Source organism: Pteropus alecto, unplaced genomic scaffold (genome assembly GCF_000325575.1).
Source record: "Pteropus alecto unplaced genomic scaffold, ASM32557v1 scaffold45, whole genome shotgun sequence".
In the NCBI taxonomy this organism is placed as follows: domain Eukaryota; kingdom Metazoa; phylum Chordata; class Mammalia; order Chiroptera; family Pteropodidae; genus Pteropus; species Pteropus alecto.
In genome coordinates, this window is record NW_006442491.1 from 16,792,533 (window position 1) to 16,807,071 (window position 14,539).

At 47.7% G+C, this 14,539-nt stretch overlaps 2 protein-coding genes and 5 non-coding genes across 9 annotated transcripts; 1 reads left to right on the forward strand and 6 right to left on the reverse strand.

Annotated features, from left to right (window-relative positions):
• The first annotated feature begins 3,957 nt into the window (after positions 1-3,957).
• IDH3B (isocitrate dehydrogenase 3 (NAD(+)) beta) lies at positions 3,958-8,959 on the forward strand. Of its 3 annotated transcripts, XR_003043122.1 has the most exons (13): positions 3,958-4,089; positions 4,209-4,289; positions 4,400-4,504; positions 4,604-4,724; positions 6,370-6,430; positions 6,507-6,639; positions 6,743-6,876; positions 6,969-7,071; positions 7,177-7,323; positions 7,557-7,651; positions 7,759-7,819; positions 8,521-8,664; positions 8,832-8,959. XR_003043122.1 is itself a non-coding variant. In XM_006921665.3 (12 exons), exons 1-12 carry the CDS (start codon positions 4,054-4,056, stop codon positions 8,605-8,607), a joined length of 1,164 nt encoding a protein of 387 aa, XP_006921727.1. In that variant the 5' UTR covers positions 3,958-4,053; the 3' UTR covers positions 8,608-8,959. The 3 variants fall into 3 exon arrangements, 2 of the variants coding, with proteins under 2 accessions (XP_006921727.1, XP_006921728.1); XM_006921665.3 differs by having other exon boundaries at positions 8,521-8,959; XM_006921666.3 differs by lacking the exon at positions 8,521-8,664.
• Positions 8,957-14,469, reverse strand: NOP56 (NOP56 ribonucleoprotein). Its single transcript, XM_006921667.2, has 12 exons — positions 14,341-14,469; positions 14,097-14,186; positions 13,637-13,751; positions 12,738-12,899; positions 12,370-12,568; positions 11,825-12,012; positions 11,592-11,743; positions 11,311-11,411; positions 10,795-10,943; positions 10,441-10,562; positions 10,117-10,254; positions 8,957-9,414 (listed from the first exon to the last, which is right to left on the reverse strand). The coding sequence occupies exons 1-12, from the start codon at positions 14,341-14,343 to the stop codon at positions 9,046-9,048; spliced, it is 1,788 nt and encodes a 595-aa protein (XP_006921729.1). The 5' UTR covers positions 14,344-14,469; the 3' UTR covers positions 8,957-9,045.
• On the reverse strand, positions 10,324-10,394 carry LOC112471365. Its single transcript, XR_003043266.1, has one exon. It is a non-coding gene; the product is annotated as a small nucleolar RNA SNORD57 (small nucleolar RNA).
• On the reverse strand, positions 10,657-10,727 carry LOC112471366. Its single transcript, XR_003043267.1, has one exon. It is a non-coding gene; the product is annotated as a small nucleolar RNA SNORD56 (small nucleolar RNA).
• Positions 11,163-11,248, reverse strand: LOC112471374. The gene has a single exon (XR_003043274.1). It is a non-coding gene; the product is annotated as a small nucleolar RNA SNORD86 (small nucleolar RNA).
• Positions 12,126-12,255, reverse strand: LOC112471368. The gene has a single exon (XR_003043269.1). It is a non-coding gene; the product is annotated as a small nucleolar RNA SNORA51 (small nucleolar RNA).
• LOC112471375 lies at positions 13,060-13,127 on the reverse strand. Its single transcript, XR_003043275.1, has one exon. It is a non-coding gene; the product is annotated as a small nucleolar RNA SNORD110 (small nucleolar RNA).
• Positions 14,470-14,539: the final 70 nt, after the last annotated feature.

Consider the following 14,539-nt stretch of genomic DNA (forward strand, 5'->3'; position numbering starts at 1 on the left):
ATAACATGGTATCTTAGATTTCTAAGACAATGTTGAGTGAAAAAAAGTAAATTACAGAACAGTAAGTGCATAAAGTATGAAACCATTTATTCTGAAGCACATACCCACACACCAAAAACAATACTGTATATTCTCTGTGTGTAGGGGGTGTACATGCATAGCAAATAGGTTTTGAAGGAGATGACTAACTGCCTCTAAAGAATGGGGGCTGTGGTTGGGGTGGTAAGACACTTTGGCCTTATTTATAATTTATAATATTTTTAAAAGAGGAATGTAATCATTTACTTACTGTCTAATTAAAAATACTGAAGCAAAATTTTACATTAAAACTAACAGAGCAGATGGATGCCAAATCTGAGTTTCCATTAACCTGGCTAACAATGCTTGCCCCACCCTGTAAAAAAAAAAAATAACAGAAAAAGGAAGTTCTACTTTTGGGGGGCTCTTCCCAGTCACTGATATCACGTTTCTCAATCTCTGACATCTCTGCCCTCCTGGTCTCTCCTGCTCACCAAGGGAAGACTCTGGCACCTGGATCCTAGCCTTTCCCCTGCCTCAGCTGATGACACTATCCTGGGGGACTCCCATGTTGACATAGATGACCCAACCAATATTATGGGTCTGAGTTCTCCTCTGTGAGGGCTCCCTGAGGTCTCTTCAGCACCCACTCCCATAGTACCATCTGAGATTTCATTGTTAATGGCATCTGCTCCACTTCCACAATTGTTGTGGAGACACCCTCCTCTCCGTCCATTTTTCTTGCTAAACAGATCCCATGAGCACTACTTTTTCAATACTTTGGGACCTTTGATACTTTTCTCACCTGCCTACCCATCAGATCTCTTCTGACTGCCTTCGCTTACCCCCGATTCCATTTTGCCAATACCCTCAACTCCCTTGTACCTCTCTCTGGCAAAATACTACTTTTGGACGAATCCAAGTATTGGCTTTCTTCATGAAAACACACACAATTTTATCATGATTAATTCATGGTCATCATCCCAAAAGGGTCCTTAGTATTGCTTACAAATCCCCCTCCATTTCTCTCAGCCCGAGAACTTGAACCAATCTTACTCACTACTCCTCACTGTACCTCATTTCCTCAAACATGCCTGCTCTCCTAAGTTTCAGTACACCATCCATATTCATGCTCACCTCCACAGAATAGTAGCTGTCTCGTCCAGATGCTCTTTGCCAACCGGTGCATCCATTCCTTCAAGTTCTTCAGGTGTTGGTTGTGAACTGCTCACAGCTACCCACTTCTCTGGGGGGTTGTCTATAGACAAAGGGAGCCTCCAAGAGCCAGAGATGCCTGGACGATTAGACCAGGAAGGCCGAAGCAAGGTTATTAAGACTTGCCCCGCCCCCCGACCTGCCCCTCAAATTACGACAACCCTGAGACATTATTCATGCTCCAGAGCTCCCATTTCAAGCTGAGGCCACATCTTGCTGAGCTCCTTCCCTTGTCCTCTTCTTTTTTTTTTCCCCCTCTTTAATTCCCACCCCCACTACTTCCACTCCTGCCGTTTCCCCTTAAGAACTGGATCTCTGAAGACGGAGCGTCCCCTCCCACATGCTCGAGGCGGGCGCCTGGGTTTGGGGCCTGGCACACCCAGGGTATGATCCATGGCCCCACCTGGGGCGTGAACGCAGGACCTTCTGCGTGCAAAGCAGACGTGCTAACCACTACACTATGGAGCCACCCCTGTCTTCTTCTTAAGAAAAGCTTTTAAGCGCATAAAACAAATAGGATTACAAAGGAAACTCATTATATTGGTATATAATACTAATAAAACAACCTTGTAATATAATACTATGTGTGCTACTTTATTAATGCCTTAAATAACAGAATCTAGCACTGGGTCAAATAATATCAAAGTAGGGATGAGAGTAAATGATATTTCAGGATATCTGCCTCAACTGAAATGTGGTATGAAATATGATGTCTATTAGGGACAAAATCAAGGGTTCTACAGGTAGCACTGTAATTTCTTTCTATATTCATAATGAAAGGAAAGGCTAAAATTCAGTTAGAGGTTAGTGAGAATAAAAATGTGACTTTTGGATTTTTCTCCGTCCAAGTTCATGGTACTAATTTGTATTCATGGATACCTAGAGGCTCTGTGGACCCCAAGTTAGGGCCCCTGTACTAGAGGACTTGTAGGCCCAGGAAACTGACATTCAGTCCACCCAGCCTCACATCGAACATTCATATTTGCTTCACAACACTTAGAAGGAACAAGATGGTTTAATCTCTCTCCCTTGCCCAAGGGACTGATTAAGGAACTTTTCAATAGTCCTGACTGAACTTCCCCATTCTCAGGCTGTATCAGTGAGAGATGCCTTCAAGGGGACTCGGGGCCAGGAGAGCTCACCAGGCTCACAGGAAGAATACAATGAACAAATTCAGACAACGATGGTCTCATCTCCTTGGCTTGAGTCAGTTGGTACCCTTCATCAGTCCCTTTCGCCCTGCCGACAGCCACACAGTGTCATGTCAGTTAGTAGATATTGTTTGAGTGTCACCTGGGCTCGGGCCTGTGCAGAAATTAGGGATAGAAATAGTGTTGTAGTTACTCTTAAGAAAATTAATATTTTCTGAGATAAAAATTAGATTACGACCAGAGATTGGATCAATATGGCACATCTCTCTTCATTCTCACTCTAGAGTTCCTAAAGTAACAGAAAATACAGTTTTTAAAAAGAATGAACTTCCCACTTTCTCTTCATCAGAAAGAGCGATATTTGGAGGAAAAAAATGGTAGTGGATGGCAATAGCAGTGTGGAAATTGAGAACAAGGAGTCTGTGGAAACAAGATGGTGATGCTCTCTGGTTTTGAATTGTTTCTTGGGCTATATGAGTGGAGGTGGAGGAGTATGTTATATTAATATTATACATTAACAAATTATATGAACTATAACACTTATAACAGCCTTATATTTACACAGCAAGACTCTTACAAATTTATTATCGAATCTTTAAATCTATAAAACTCTTCATTCCACTACTGTAGAGAATGCTCTGCCTAAAGGAATGCAGAGAGAGGCACAAAGCCTATGCTTGGTCCCCTAGAACCACTGTTTCCTCCCTTGGGCTGGGAGAATGCCCTGCACCTTTTTGGTTGGATGAGGAATACAAACCACAAAGAACCTAGCTAGTGGCTCTTAAAATTCAATGTGTTATCATCTGGGGGGCCCGTTAAATATGTATTTTCTGGGGTCCCAATCCTGAGATTTGGATTCAGCAAGCCTTGTGTGGGACTCATATGTCTGCATTTTAAGCAAGTGCCCCTAGTCCAATCGGAAAGGTGATCCAAAACGACACTGCCAGAATACTGGCATAGGCAAATTATCCTGTCGTTTTGTTTTCTGGCATGTCACTTGTAAACAGTATGTGACTAGAATTTCAGAAATTAGTCTGAGATTCCCCTTTAGTCACACTTACATGCTGGAATTAAGTTCTGCCTCTATTTATGGTCCTGATAGGAGAGCTCAGGCCTGGAACACACTCTTAGAGAAACAACTGAGCAAGGAATACGACCACACAGGAAAAAACGAGGAAACTTGATTAATACAGTGTAACTGGGAAGGCTGGGAGATTGAAGGAGAAACCGGACACACACCTTCTCTCATGGACTGTGTTCATTAACGTCTTTAGTGCCTGCCATATGAATATTCAGCGAGTACTAGTTAATAGAAAAACAGGTGGACACAAAAACATTAAGACAGATGACCCCGTATTGTGTCTCGACTTATTAAACCAAAGTCTTCGTTTGATACACATGAAATCCCATATTCTTTAATGTTATTTTGAAATTTCAACATAAATTAAATATAGTGACTGAAAATAAAGCAACAGACAAAGTTGTGTGTCCCGTAGCCTCCAGGGGAGGGGGTGAATAGAAGAGGATGAAAGAGAAAGAGAGAGAGCAGCAGACGCCCGTGTTGAAATAAAAGAGCGAAGGGTCCAGCGTCTCAGGACGGACCGGAAGTCAGGGTGCCGGCCTGCGCAAGTTTCTGGCGTCACTTCCCTCGCGACTTCCTGCGGAGAACATGGCGGCTCTGAGCTGTGCCCGCTGGTTGACCCGAGTGAGGCCCAGGCTGGAGGCGGGCAGGGGAGCGGTGGGTTTGTACTGGGCTCAGTGTAGTATTCTGGGTCTGGGAGTTCCAGACCCGACCTCACAGGCTTGTGTGTGTCTCTGTCGCAGGCGGTGGTCGCCGCCCCTAATCCTTGGGCATGGAGGAGCCTATGTACCTCGGCGGTGGCGCACGCCGCCTTGCGGAACCAGGTAAGCGCAAGATCCACTCGGGTCTCACCCACTCCACATTCCTCCTACCCGCTTCACCCCTCCTTCTAGGACCCCTGCTCCTACCTCAGCCCTAGCTCTGATGGCCCCAGTCGCAGGCCGAGGACGTGAGAGTGGAGGGCGCCTTTCCCGTGACCATGTTGCCAGGAGACGGCGTGGGCCCCGAGCTGATGCACGCTGTCAAGGAGGTGTTCAAGGCAAGTGGCCTGGGTTAAATCAGCCAGAACCGACGTTGGGGTGGGTTGGAGAGGACTTACTCTCTGCTGACCCTGTAATTTTGGGGACCTGCCTCTCAGGCTGCTTGTGTCCCGGTGGAGTTCCAGGAGCATTACCTGAGTGAGGTGCAGAATATGGCTTCTGAGGAGAAGTTAGAGCAAGTGCTGAGTTCCATGAAGGAAAACAAGGTGGCCATTATTGGTATGTGTGCCCCCTTGCTACCCTGCCCATGTGTCATTTAAAATAAAATGAATGAATGTTCATTAAGTTTTTCTTCGCATATACTAATACACTAACTCCCCTGGGCTCCCACCAGATTCCTGGCCATTCGTTCCTTTCGTTTGGGAACACTGGTTGAGAGATCTTATGAGTTGTCTATGCAGGAATGTTCCGGGGGTTCAGAATCTGTCTTGGGGCTACACCATGAGTCATCATTCTACTATGCCACTTCTAGACACCTCTTTTCTGTCTTGCCTCTGTTTCCCTTCTTGAATCTCCTCATTAAATTTTTTGGCTTCCTGTTCTGTCCCTGCAGTCCATTTTCTACATCTCTTCTCTTGGAAAAATCAGTATGGCTTTGCCAGGCTCAGCTTTAGCATAGGAAAATAAGTTCTTTATACAGTGACCCCCAGCTTTTCTGCCTTTGTTTCCACAACACGTGTTCTGTGCTTTGGTCACACTAGGCTGGATTAGTTTCCAAATACATGTACTATATGGACTTACGCTATTCTTTTTGCCCAGAATGTTTCGATGCTACCTGTCAGAATCCTTCTCACTCACTGTGTTAGGTTCCTACGGCTGCTGTAACCAATTACCACACATCTGGTGGCTTAAAATTATAGAAATTTATTCGTTCATAGTTCTGGAGGCCAGAATTCTGAATCTAAAGTGTTGGCAGGGCTCCCTCTGAAGGCTTAGGGGAGGAACCTTCCTTGGCTCTCCCAGCTTCTGGTGGCTCCTGGCGTTCCTTGGTGTTTCTTGGCTTGTGGATGGCTTGTTCCAATCTCTACCTCTGTCTTCATACAGATTTCTCCCCTCTGTGCCTGTGTATCTGTTTCTCCTTTTCTTGTATAAAGATTTGTTGTTGGATTTTGGGCCTACCCTAAACCAGGATGATTTCCTCTCAAGATATCCAAACACTATTTTCCTGAATAAGGTCACATTTACAGGTTCTGGGGGTTAGGGCATGGGCATACAATTTTGAAGGTCACTGTTCAACCTACTGCACTCACTAAACCTAAAGTCTGGCTGAAATGCCAGCTGTTCAGTGACATTACCTGATATTACCAGAGGAAATTTCTTTTGTGTTTTTATGTATGTCATTAATACCTCTTCTATGGTTTTTATCATGTATTTTATATTATCTATCTTCTCCACTGCATTATTTGCCCCTTGGGGATAGGAGTTGTGTGTTATGTTTTTAGTTGATGTTCTTAGTACCTTACACATGGTCAATATTCAATAGTTGGTTGAAAAAAAAAAAAATCAAATAGGTAGACATAGAAACATCAAGCAAGGTCACTGATACCCTAGCTTTGTTTCTTAATGTATTATACCCAGACACTTTGATAACATGAAAAAACCTTCTGTCCTCCTTTTAGGCCATTTTGAGTTTTCAACACAAAAACGATAACTAAAAGTAAAACAGCAGACAAAATGTTTTTGGTTTTAACAGCATTATTTTTTATCTCTTGCCTCCAGAAGCATTTAAGGGTCACTGGTTTGGGAGTTGGAGATGGGAGTCTGGGTTGTATTATGTCACTGAGGAAATCGGACACTAATCTGGGTTCCCTTGGGTGTGGTTTGTGCTTGACATCTTCCTGCCCCCACAACTTTGTTTATGCAGGAAAGATCCACACCCCAATGGAGTATAAGGGGGAACTAGCGTCCTACGATATGCGACTGAGGTAGGTGGTGGGGGGCCATGGGTGAGGGGGACTGGGGCACCAGACACAGTACTGATGGCTCTACCCTACCCCCCAGGCGCAAGTTGGACTTGTTTGCCAATGTAGTCCATGTGAAGTCGCTTCCTGGGTACATGACTCGACACAACAATCTAGATTTGGTGATCATTCGAGAGCAAACGGAAGGGGAGTACAGCTCTTTGGAACATGAGGTGAGGCCCTAGAAATTGGGGAGGGCAGTAGTGAAGGTGAGAGAGAGGCATAGTCCCTTCTTTCCTTCTTTCAGTGTTTCTCAGCTGTTTCTCTCTTACCCAGAGTGCGAGGGGCGTGATTGAGTGCTTGAAGATTGTCACTCGAACCAAATCTCAGCGGATTGCAAAGTTTGCCTTTGACTATGCCACTAAGAAGGGGCGAGACAAGGTCACGGCTGTCCACAAGGCCAACATCATGTGAGGGACATAGCTTTGTTTGGGGTGGGTTCCTAGGAAGGTAGTCCCCTGCACTCTTTTGGCTGAATCTGTTTCCTTTGGCCCTTGGACAGGAAACTTGGGGATGGGTTGTTCCTGCAGTGCTGTGAAGAAGTTGCTGAACTATATCCCAAAATCAAATTTGAGACGATGATCATAGACAACTGCTGCATGCAGGTAGGCCCTCCCCATGTTTGCACTCTGAGTGCTGAGGGAGGGCGGGGAGTGGAATTTACTTCTCTCTCCATGTCCACATCTCTCTCCACCTCCCTTCCGCCCCAGCTGGTACAGAATCCTTACCAGTTTGATGTGCTGGTGATGCCCAATCTCTATGGGAACATTATTGACAATCTGGCTGCTGGCCTGGTTGGGGGAGCTGGTGTTGTCCCTGGTGAGAGCTACAGTGCAGAGTATGCCGTCTTTGAAATGGTGAGTGAGGTTACCTCCTCTTTCAGCCCTGTGTGCCCATCTTCTGACCTCAGGTCCCCTGATAGCTTCCCAAGTGCCACCCCCTCCTAAGTGACCCTGGCCTGCTCCTGCTCTCTTCCCATGCCTCTTCTGTGTCCCTGACTTGACTTCTCTCTTCCCTAATACCTTTCCCTGACCCTCACCTCTGTATCACATCTGCTCCCAGTGACTTTGGCCTGCTCTTCTCTCCACAGGGTGCCCGGCACCCATTTGCCCAGGCAGTGGGTAGGAATATAGCCAACCCCACAGCCATGCTGCTGTCAGCTTCCAACATGCTACGGCACCTCAAGTAGGTTTTGGTGGGCTGGAGGAGACTGGATGTTGTAAGGGGAGTACAGGTGGGGAAATTGGGGCCTGATGAGGGGGTAATTTGTTTCTTCCTGTTCACATTGACAGTCTAGAATATCACTCCAACATGATTGCAGATGCAGTGAAGAAGGTGATCAAAGTTGGCAAGGTGAGTTAGAAAGGTTTAAGGCCTTGGTACTATTCTGGATAACCTGAATTGAGGCTTTTCTCTCTAGGTCCCCAGAATATCTGATTCTTCCGCTCCCCGCCATTCCTGTCAGGGCTGCTCTTCGCTTCTCTTCTCTTGGCTGTTTCATTCTCTTGATCTCCTTTGCATGGTAGTTCCCATCTGCTATTCCCTTTCCTCCTCCATCCATTGGCTCTTTTACGGGCCATCTTAATGATGAACTTGCAAAGTACCTGGGTTTAAGCTCTCTCGGGGAGGAATGAGAGATGGTGGAGCTGAAGGAGATAGCAGGCAGGATGAGGCACAGGTGTCAGTCACCTCCAACCTGGAAGTCCATCCTCATTTGCACTTTCCTGCTGGTTTCTTTCCTCCCTCCTGCTTGGTCTCTCTCATTTCCTCCAAGGCATCTTCATCTTGTCTTTGATCTGCATTTCCATTTTACTTCCTGCTCAGCCTCCCATTCATTCTGTGCAGGCCTAAGCATAGCTCTGATGGTGGCTCTGGACCTCAAAAGATCTGAGTGTATGGGCCCATGCTCTTCCAAACCTGGCCACCTTGCATCTCTGCTGTATTGTCTTCTGGCCTTGTCTTCTTGGGCTCCCATTTCCATCCCATTGCCCTATTCCCCCTTCATGGGCTCTCTTCTCTTCTTCCCCCACGGCTGTTGCACGTGGTGGCTGTAGGTGCGGACACGAGACATGGGCGGCTACAGCACCACAACTGACTTCATCAAGTCTGTCATCGGCCACCTGCACCCCTATGGGGCCTAGAGCCCTTTATTCCCTCCAACCGCATGAAGACCATACTACTAACTACACCTCCCTTCAGTACAGTGGACCAGACAAGAACTCTTAAATAAATCTGTAGACCATAGTCACCTTCTGGGCAGAGCCTAGGTTGCCTGGGGCTGGCTTCCTTAGGGGACTTGTGTATTTAGGTGGGGGGATTAGGGATGGGCCCAGGCCACAGGGATGACGACAATTCTCCCCCACAGGTTCGAACTCCTGACATGGGTGGCTATGCCACCTGCCAAGACTTCACTGAGGCTGTCATTGATGCCCTGTCCCACTCGTAGGTCCCACCCAAAACCATGTGAAAGTGTCCAATAAAACATGTACCTCAGCTTGTGAATGTTTTTATTGGGATATAAGGGATGGGTTGGGAAATGTCACTGTGGGTGGTTATGTCCCACCAGGGCACTGTCCATTCTAATCTCCCTGGGATAGCTTCTGCAGCTTTTTCTTTTTCTTGGAGCTACTGCTCTTGCTGCTAGCAGCTTCTTCAGGTCCACTGCTGAGCAGCTCCTCCTTAAATTTCCTCTTTTTTTTAGGGACACTCCTGTTTTCTGCCTCTTCAGGGTCACTAACTGGTTCTTCTTTGGGGAAAGATTTCTTCCTCTTGGGAAGACTTCCACTGCCAGCTGTTTCTTCTAAATCACTACTGATCAGCTCCTCCTTGGAAAAAGCTTTCTTTTTCTTGGGTTTGGCTAAAGAGACAGGTGGCTCTTCCATTCCATTCTCCTGAGGAGCCTCTTGGAGCTTTTGCTTTTTCTTCTTTTTGGGTCTTTCACTTATCTCCTAAAAGGGTAAATGGGCATGAAACTGTCACTTACTGTATGATCCCCGCCCCCTCCATTACAGTTCTAGCAGTTAAGTAGGGCAGACAGACTGGTGGAAATGCTGTTAAATTGCCCAATGCCCAAAGGAATAGTTTCTAATTATATGGCTATAACTTGAAATCCACTCCCCAAAGGTGACTGCAACTTAGGTGGAAAAAACATTTAACTGACTTCATTAATTAACTTACAGAAAAATCTACCATACTAGTCTGAATAGAACTATCACGCCAGGTTCCAAAGGGAACCCTGAAACACTGTACAAATGGCACTATCAAAATCCTAGGGAGGATTCTAACCTAGCATGTTGGAGACCTTGTTCCCATCCCTGCTCCCAAACTGGGCACTATGAAATGCTACCACCTCCAGACATACGGCCGAGAACAGCTGGAAGTCACACTATCCCCGGTTGAGGACTCCTGGGAGGCACCCGAGGACAGAACATACTTGCTCAGGGAACCGGTGTGCTACAACCAGCTCTCTGGGCTCTTGAGCAAGTTCTCTCAGCACCTATCTCCTTCCTATAGAATCAAGAGGCAGTTTTAGACATTCCAGTTCAAAAGCCGAGACTCAAGACCATGGCTATGAGGTCATACATCCTTTGTTCCGCTGTTGAAAATTCTACAACTCAAGATCTTCATTTAGGACCAGTATGCTTACTGACCTCACACTCCTCTGGCGTACTAGTGCTGTTTTCTGGAGATGCAAGAGCAATGGCGGCCAACCGTTTTTTTTCTTTCTTCAAGCGTTTCTTCTCCTGTTTCTCCAGCTTCCTAGTAATCTCAGCAGCCGCCTCCTCTGCCTGGCCAAAGAAAAGTGCTAAAAAGGCTGTCAGACCTCTGGCCCTCCAGGCCTCTCTCCTGGCTTTATTGGATCAGGCTCATTAAATCAGTTTTGTGCCTCCACTCTACAAGGTCAGGCTAAGACAGTTCATCACCTCCAATAGCCAGCTATGGTTCTCCCAGCACCCAGCAAAGCCCAAACTAACCTGAACCATGGCTTCCTTCATAACCTGCAGGTTCTTCCGTGGAAAAATTCCGGTCTCATAGAAGGATAGCCGCTCCTCCACTTGTTCTCGAAGCTTCTCCCCAAATACACTTGTGGGCACCTCTGAATGTATGTATGTGTAGGGGTGAACAAAGCCTGTCAGCTCCTAAAGGGACAAACTACTCCCCATCCCCAGTATTTTCCTCTATCCTCAGCTTCACTCAGACCCAAAGTATCATCACTCACTAGGTGAACTGCTGTTGACGAAAAATGTTACCATCATAGTAGAAGCTAAGGTATTGAGGTTCCCCTCCCTCCCAGCCCCTTCTCACAAATGCCAACACCCCACCCATACCAGAAAAGCAATCAATTCGTGAGGCAATACTGCATTTGTTTGCCAGGTATCGGGAGATGCGGCCTTTGTTCTTGGCAGCTGCTCGGCCAATGAAGGTGGAGTGGAAAATGAGTCCATATTTTGGGGTGTTACCCCTTGTCTTCAGGGCTCTGGGAGAAGAATATTCAGCAAAGAGTTTAAGATCAGAAATTTCAACCCTATTAGCCAAGGCAGCTCCTTTCCTCCCCTCCCCTCCCGTGTCTCCAGAGTGAGCCTCCGGCTAGGCTGGGTCTCTATCCCGCCTCATGCAAACCCACAGCTCCCAGAGACAGAGGGAAGGCATCCAATGTCGCTGACCTGGAAACTCGGTCCCTTTGCTGGGCCCTGGGAATCACTCAGACACCAGGACTGGCCATCACCCCCATAGCAGAGGCCTGTATAGGTCAGGAAGCCCTGGTCAGCCATCACTGTGATCCCCAAACAAGCAGTGGGCACCAGAAGTGGTACCTGAGTGTGGGCAAGTGCCCTCACTGGTACCTGAACAGGGCCTTTTCAGCCCCAAGGATCTGCACTGTGGATGCTGGATACTTGGCCAGGTTGGTGAGGCTGCCAGCATGAGCAATGAGACGTGCGCCTACCTGAAAAAGGATTCAAGGAGTTAGTCACAGAAGCCGGAATTGCCAGCCTACCGATTGCATATGCTTTGCCTCCCCGCTTCAAGTGCAACTAAGTAAGATATGGTGAGTCAAGAAATACAGCAACATGGATATACATGGTAACATTCCTTAATCCCATTTTTTCCATTTCCCCTGACGCACCGCTTCCCCAATTAGGGCTGACAGGCTGGGGGCTACTTGGCTCATCTTGGATCGCAGATAAGTGTGCAGGCTCTGGCGGTACTCTGACAAAGACACCACACGATTGGAGAAACTCTCGATGTTTATCAAGTCTATGGCTGATATGTCCATACCTGGAGGACACCAAGTGTGAATGCTGGAGCCAGATACTCTAAGGCCCATACCTTATTTTGGCTGCCAGGATCTGTACTGACCCATGGAGGACCGCGAGGCATCCAGAATAGCCTTAGCCTTGGCCCCATCCATTGTTAGCTCCTCCAGCTTCTCCAACTTTTCTTCATTCAGCTCTCTCCGGTTCCCAATGAACTGAGCAAGGCGGCAGTACGTAGCATTGTCATTGATGATCTTCACCAGTTCAGGAAAGTGATACCCGTACCACTCCCTGCAAAGAGCCACAATGAATCCCCGGCCCAGCTGCCATGTCTGAAAGTTACAGCCTCAGCTCTCCCCACATCTACTCTTTGCTTGGAGGAAGTCAGATTCCGAACCTCAACTCCATGTGCCCCCATTCACAATACAGACCAAGCAAAGGGCCTGGGCTGAGGTGTATATGGGGTATGTTTACTCTGCCTCCTCTTTCTGTACAGTCTGTAAGAACACAGCCTGTGGTAAGCACTGGGAGGCCCGGACCCACCCCAGAGTTCTACCCACAGGAGCCAGTCCTCATCTCAGGATTCAAAATATTAGCTAAACCACAGGCCACAGACCCCATTTCTCCAGGGTCGCCCCTGCACTTTACCTGACACGCATGGAGAAGGTATTGATGTCCTTATCCAGCTGGTCCAGAAGGCTAATGGACTGGATAATCATATTGTCCACCCGGTTCACATTAAACTTAACTTTGGCACGAGAATAGCTGTGTCCCAGCCCCAGCTGGGCTTTACAAGCAGACACATCGGTCAGACCCTTCACCAGGTTGTGGAAGTGCAGACGAACTCCTGGAGGAGGGCAAGACTATGAGCAGAGAAGGGCTCTGAGCTAGCTCTTGCACCCATGGGCACCAGCCAAGCAGGAAGGCTTACCAGAAGCAACCTTAAGTGACCTTGTTTTCAGAAACCCCCTCAAAGATGTCAAGATGGCATGAATGTTAACACGTAATAGTCTCACCTCGAAGGATCTCAGCTATCACGCCTCCAGTCTGGCAAGTGTACCCTAACTCCTCTTGTATAGCAGCACCAATCTTGGGGTCCCCAACCCCCAAAAGTACTTTCTTCTTTTTGGATGGCAGGTGAGTCTCCAAGAGCAGGCGGAGGTCCTCATGAACAACACCTTAGGGCAAAAAAACAGAGGCCCCACTAACAGACTGAAGGATGCTTAAATCATAAAAGGGATCCTGTCCCCTCAACTGCTGATTAAGTGACAGACCATTCTTAGACTGGTCCAGCAGAGCATGCTGGGATGGCATGCCTAGACCCCTCTCCTTCAGGCTTTGCTCAGAGACATGGAGACATCAGTAATTGCACTCAGTGGATTGACAGATTCGAGTCATCACTGCAAAGCCTGCATCAACCATGTGAGGAACTCGGGTCCAATACAAGTGTGAAATGCATAATTGAAACCTTAAAACATCCTAGAGCACCAGCACTATAAAAGTATTTAGCTCCTGATTTGCCTTCTGGGAACAAACCTTTTCCTTGGCTTTTATGTATCAAAGTTGCTCTTTCCAGTCAATTAAAAACAGCAGAGAACATGTGATAAGAGTTTAGCACTGAACTAGTCCCATCTCCACCAGATTTCATTTATCATTAGTGTCCATAAGGTAAGACTGCATATTTGATTGTGTGCTTTAAATACATTTAGTCTATACCATATTCCTTAGACCTTGAGCTCTGTGAAGTTATTTTAAATTACATTCTGTACACATCAAATACCATCCAGAACATATCAGATCTAGAATAAGCCAAGGAAAGGCAAATGCTATCACAATTTCTCTAGAAGGAACTATACAGTAGCAGGAATTATAATCTCATCTTACTTTCTGAAATACTTGGAGGTGGCCAACTCACCTTCAGACACAGCGTTGGCATTTTCCAAGGCAACCTGGGACGAGGCAAAGGGGCAAAAGGCCACGAGACGAACGATGTTGTGGAACTTGCCTAGGTTAAGTACGCACTCCTCCACCTAGGGGGGAGAAGGATAAGTGACTTCTTTCCCTTGCTCTTGCCTCTAGGGCGCAGTAAAGCAGCGGTTCTCAGCCCTGGGCGTAAATAAGAACCAACAGAACGCTTTAAGAATGAACCGATCACTGGCCCTAAATTTTGGTTCTGCTTCATCAGTACGGGGTGGACTGCGGAAGGCTTACTTCTAAATGCTTCTAACGCGATTCTAATCACAAATACTGGTTAAGAACTCCCTGCTCTGGAGCTTTCAGGCCCAGCGCACCCCCAACCCTCTCAGCCGGCCACGTGTGAGCGCGCGGTGCATGCTGGGGCCCGTGCCGCCCGCAAGCCCACCGCTTTCACTCACCTGCGGTAGCAGCAGGCTTATCTCCTCCACTTCCTTTAGCGCCAGGAGCGCGTAGCCAACCGCGTGCTCGAAGAGCACGTGCAGCAGCACCTGAAAGAGGAGCCGGGGCAGCAGCGTCAGCGCAGTCCCTGCGTCCGCCCGGTCCCGCTCCTAAAGCAGACCCCCGTACTAGCCCGGGCTTCGGCCCGGACCCAGGCCCAAAACGCGGCCTTCGCCTCTATCTCCTGCCGGAACCACTACTCACCATGGCGCCCGCTGCTGGTCCGACTCGCAATGCGGCGAGCGGGTTCAGGCGCGCGGGACTAAGCTCTGGAGGCCACGCCCCCGCGCCTCTAGCCAATCATAGGCCGGGGACCGTACCTTTCCTGGCCTTCGGAGGGGTGTAGGAGTGGTATAGCCCAGCGAGCTGTCGGGGTGGTGCTGGCGCGGGCAAGCGGTTCTTT

Bases quoted from the DNA above. Each gene is read 5' to 3' on its own strand.
- NOP56 (XM_006921667.2), bottom strand. The intron at 10,255-10,440 runs GTTAGTTTGGGC...TTCTTTGGCCAG, and splicing joins TGAAGGAAGCCATGGTTCAG to GCAGAGGAGGCGGCTGCTGA. The intron at 9,415-10,116 runs GTCAGTAAGCAT...TTACCCTTTTAG, and splicing joins GTACGCCAGAGGAGTGTGAG to GAGATAAGTGAAAGACCCAA.
- IDH3B (XM_006921665.3), top strand. From the start codon at position 4,054: ATGGCGGCTCTGAGCTGTGCCCGCTGGTTGACCCGA. The intron at 4,505-4,603 runs GCAAGTGGCCTG...CCTGCCTCTCAG, and splicing joins CTGTCAAGGAGGTGTTCAAG to GCTGCTTGTGTCCCGGTGGA. The intron at 7,324-7,556 runs GTGAGTGAGGTT...TTCTCTCCACAG, and splicing joins AGTATGCCGTCTTTGAAATG to GGTGCCCGGCACCCATTTGC.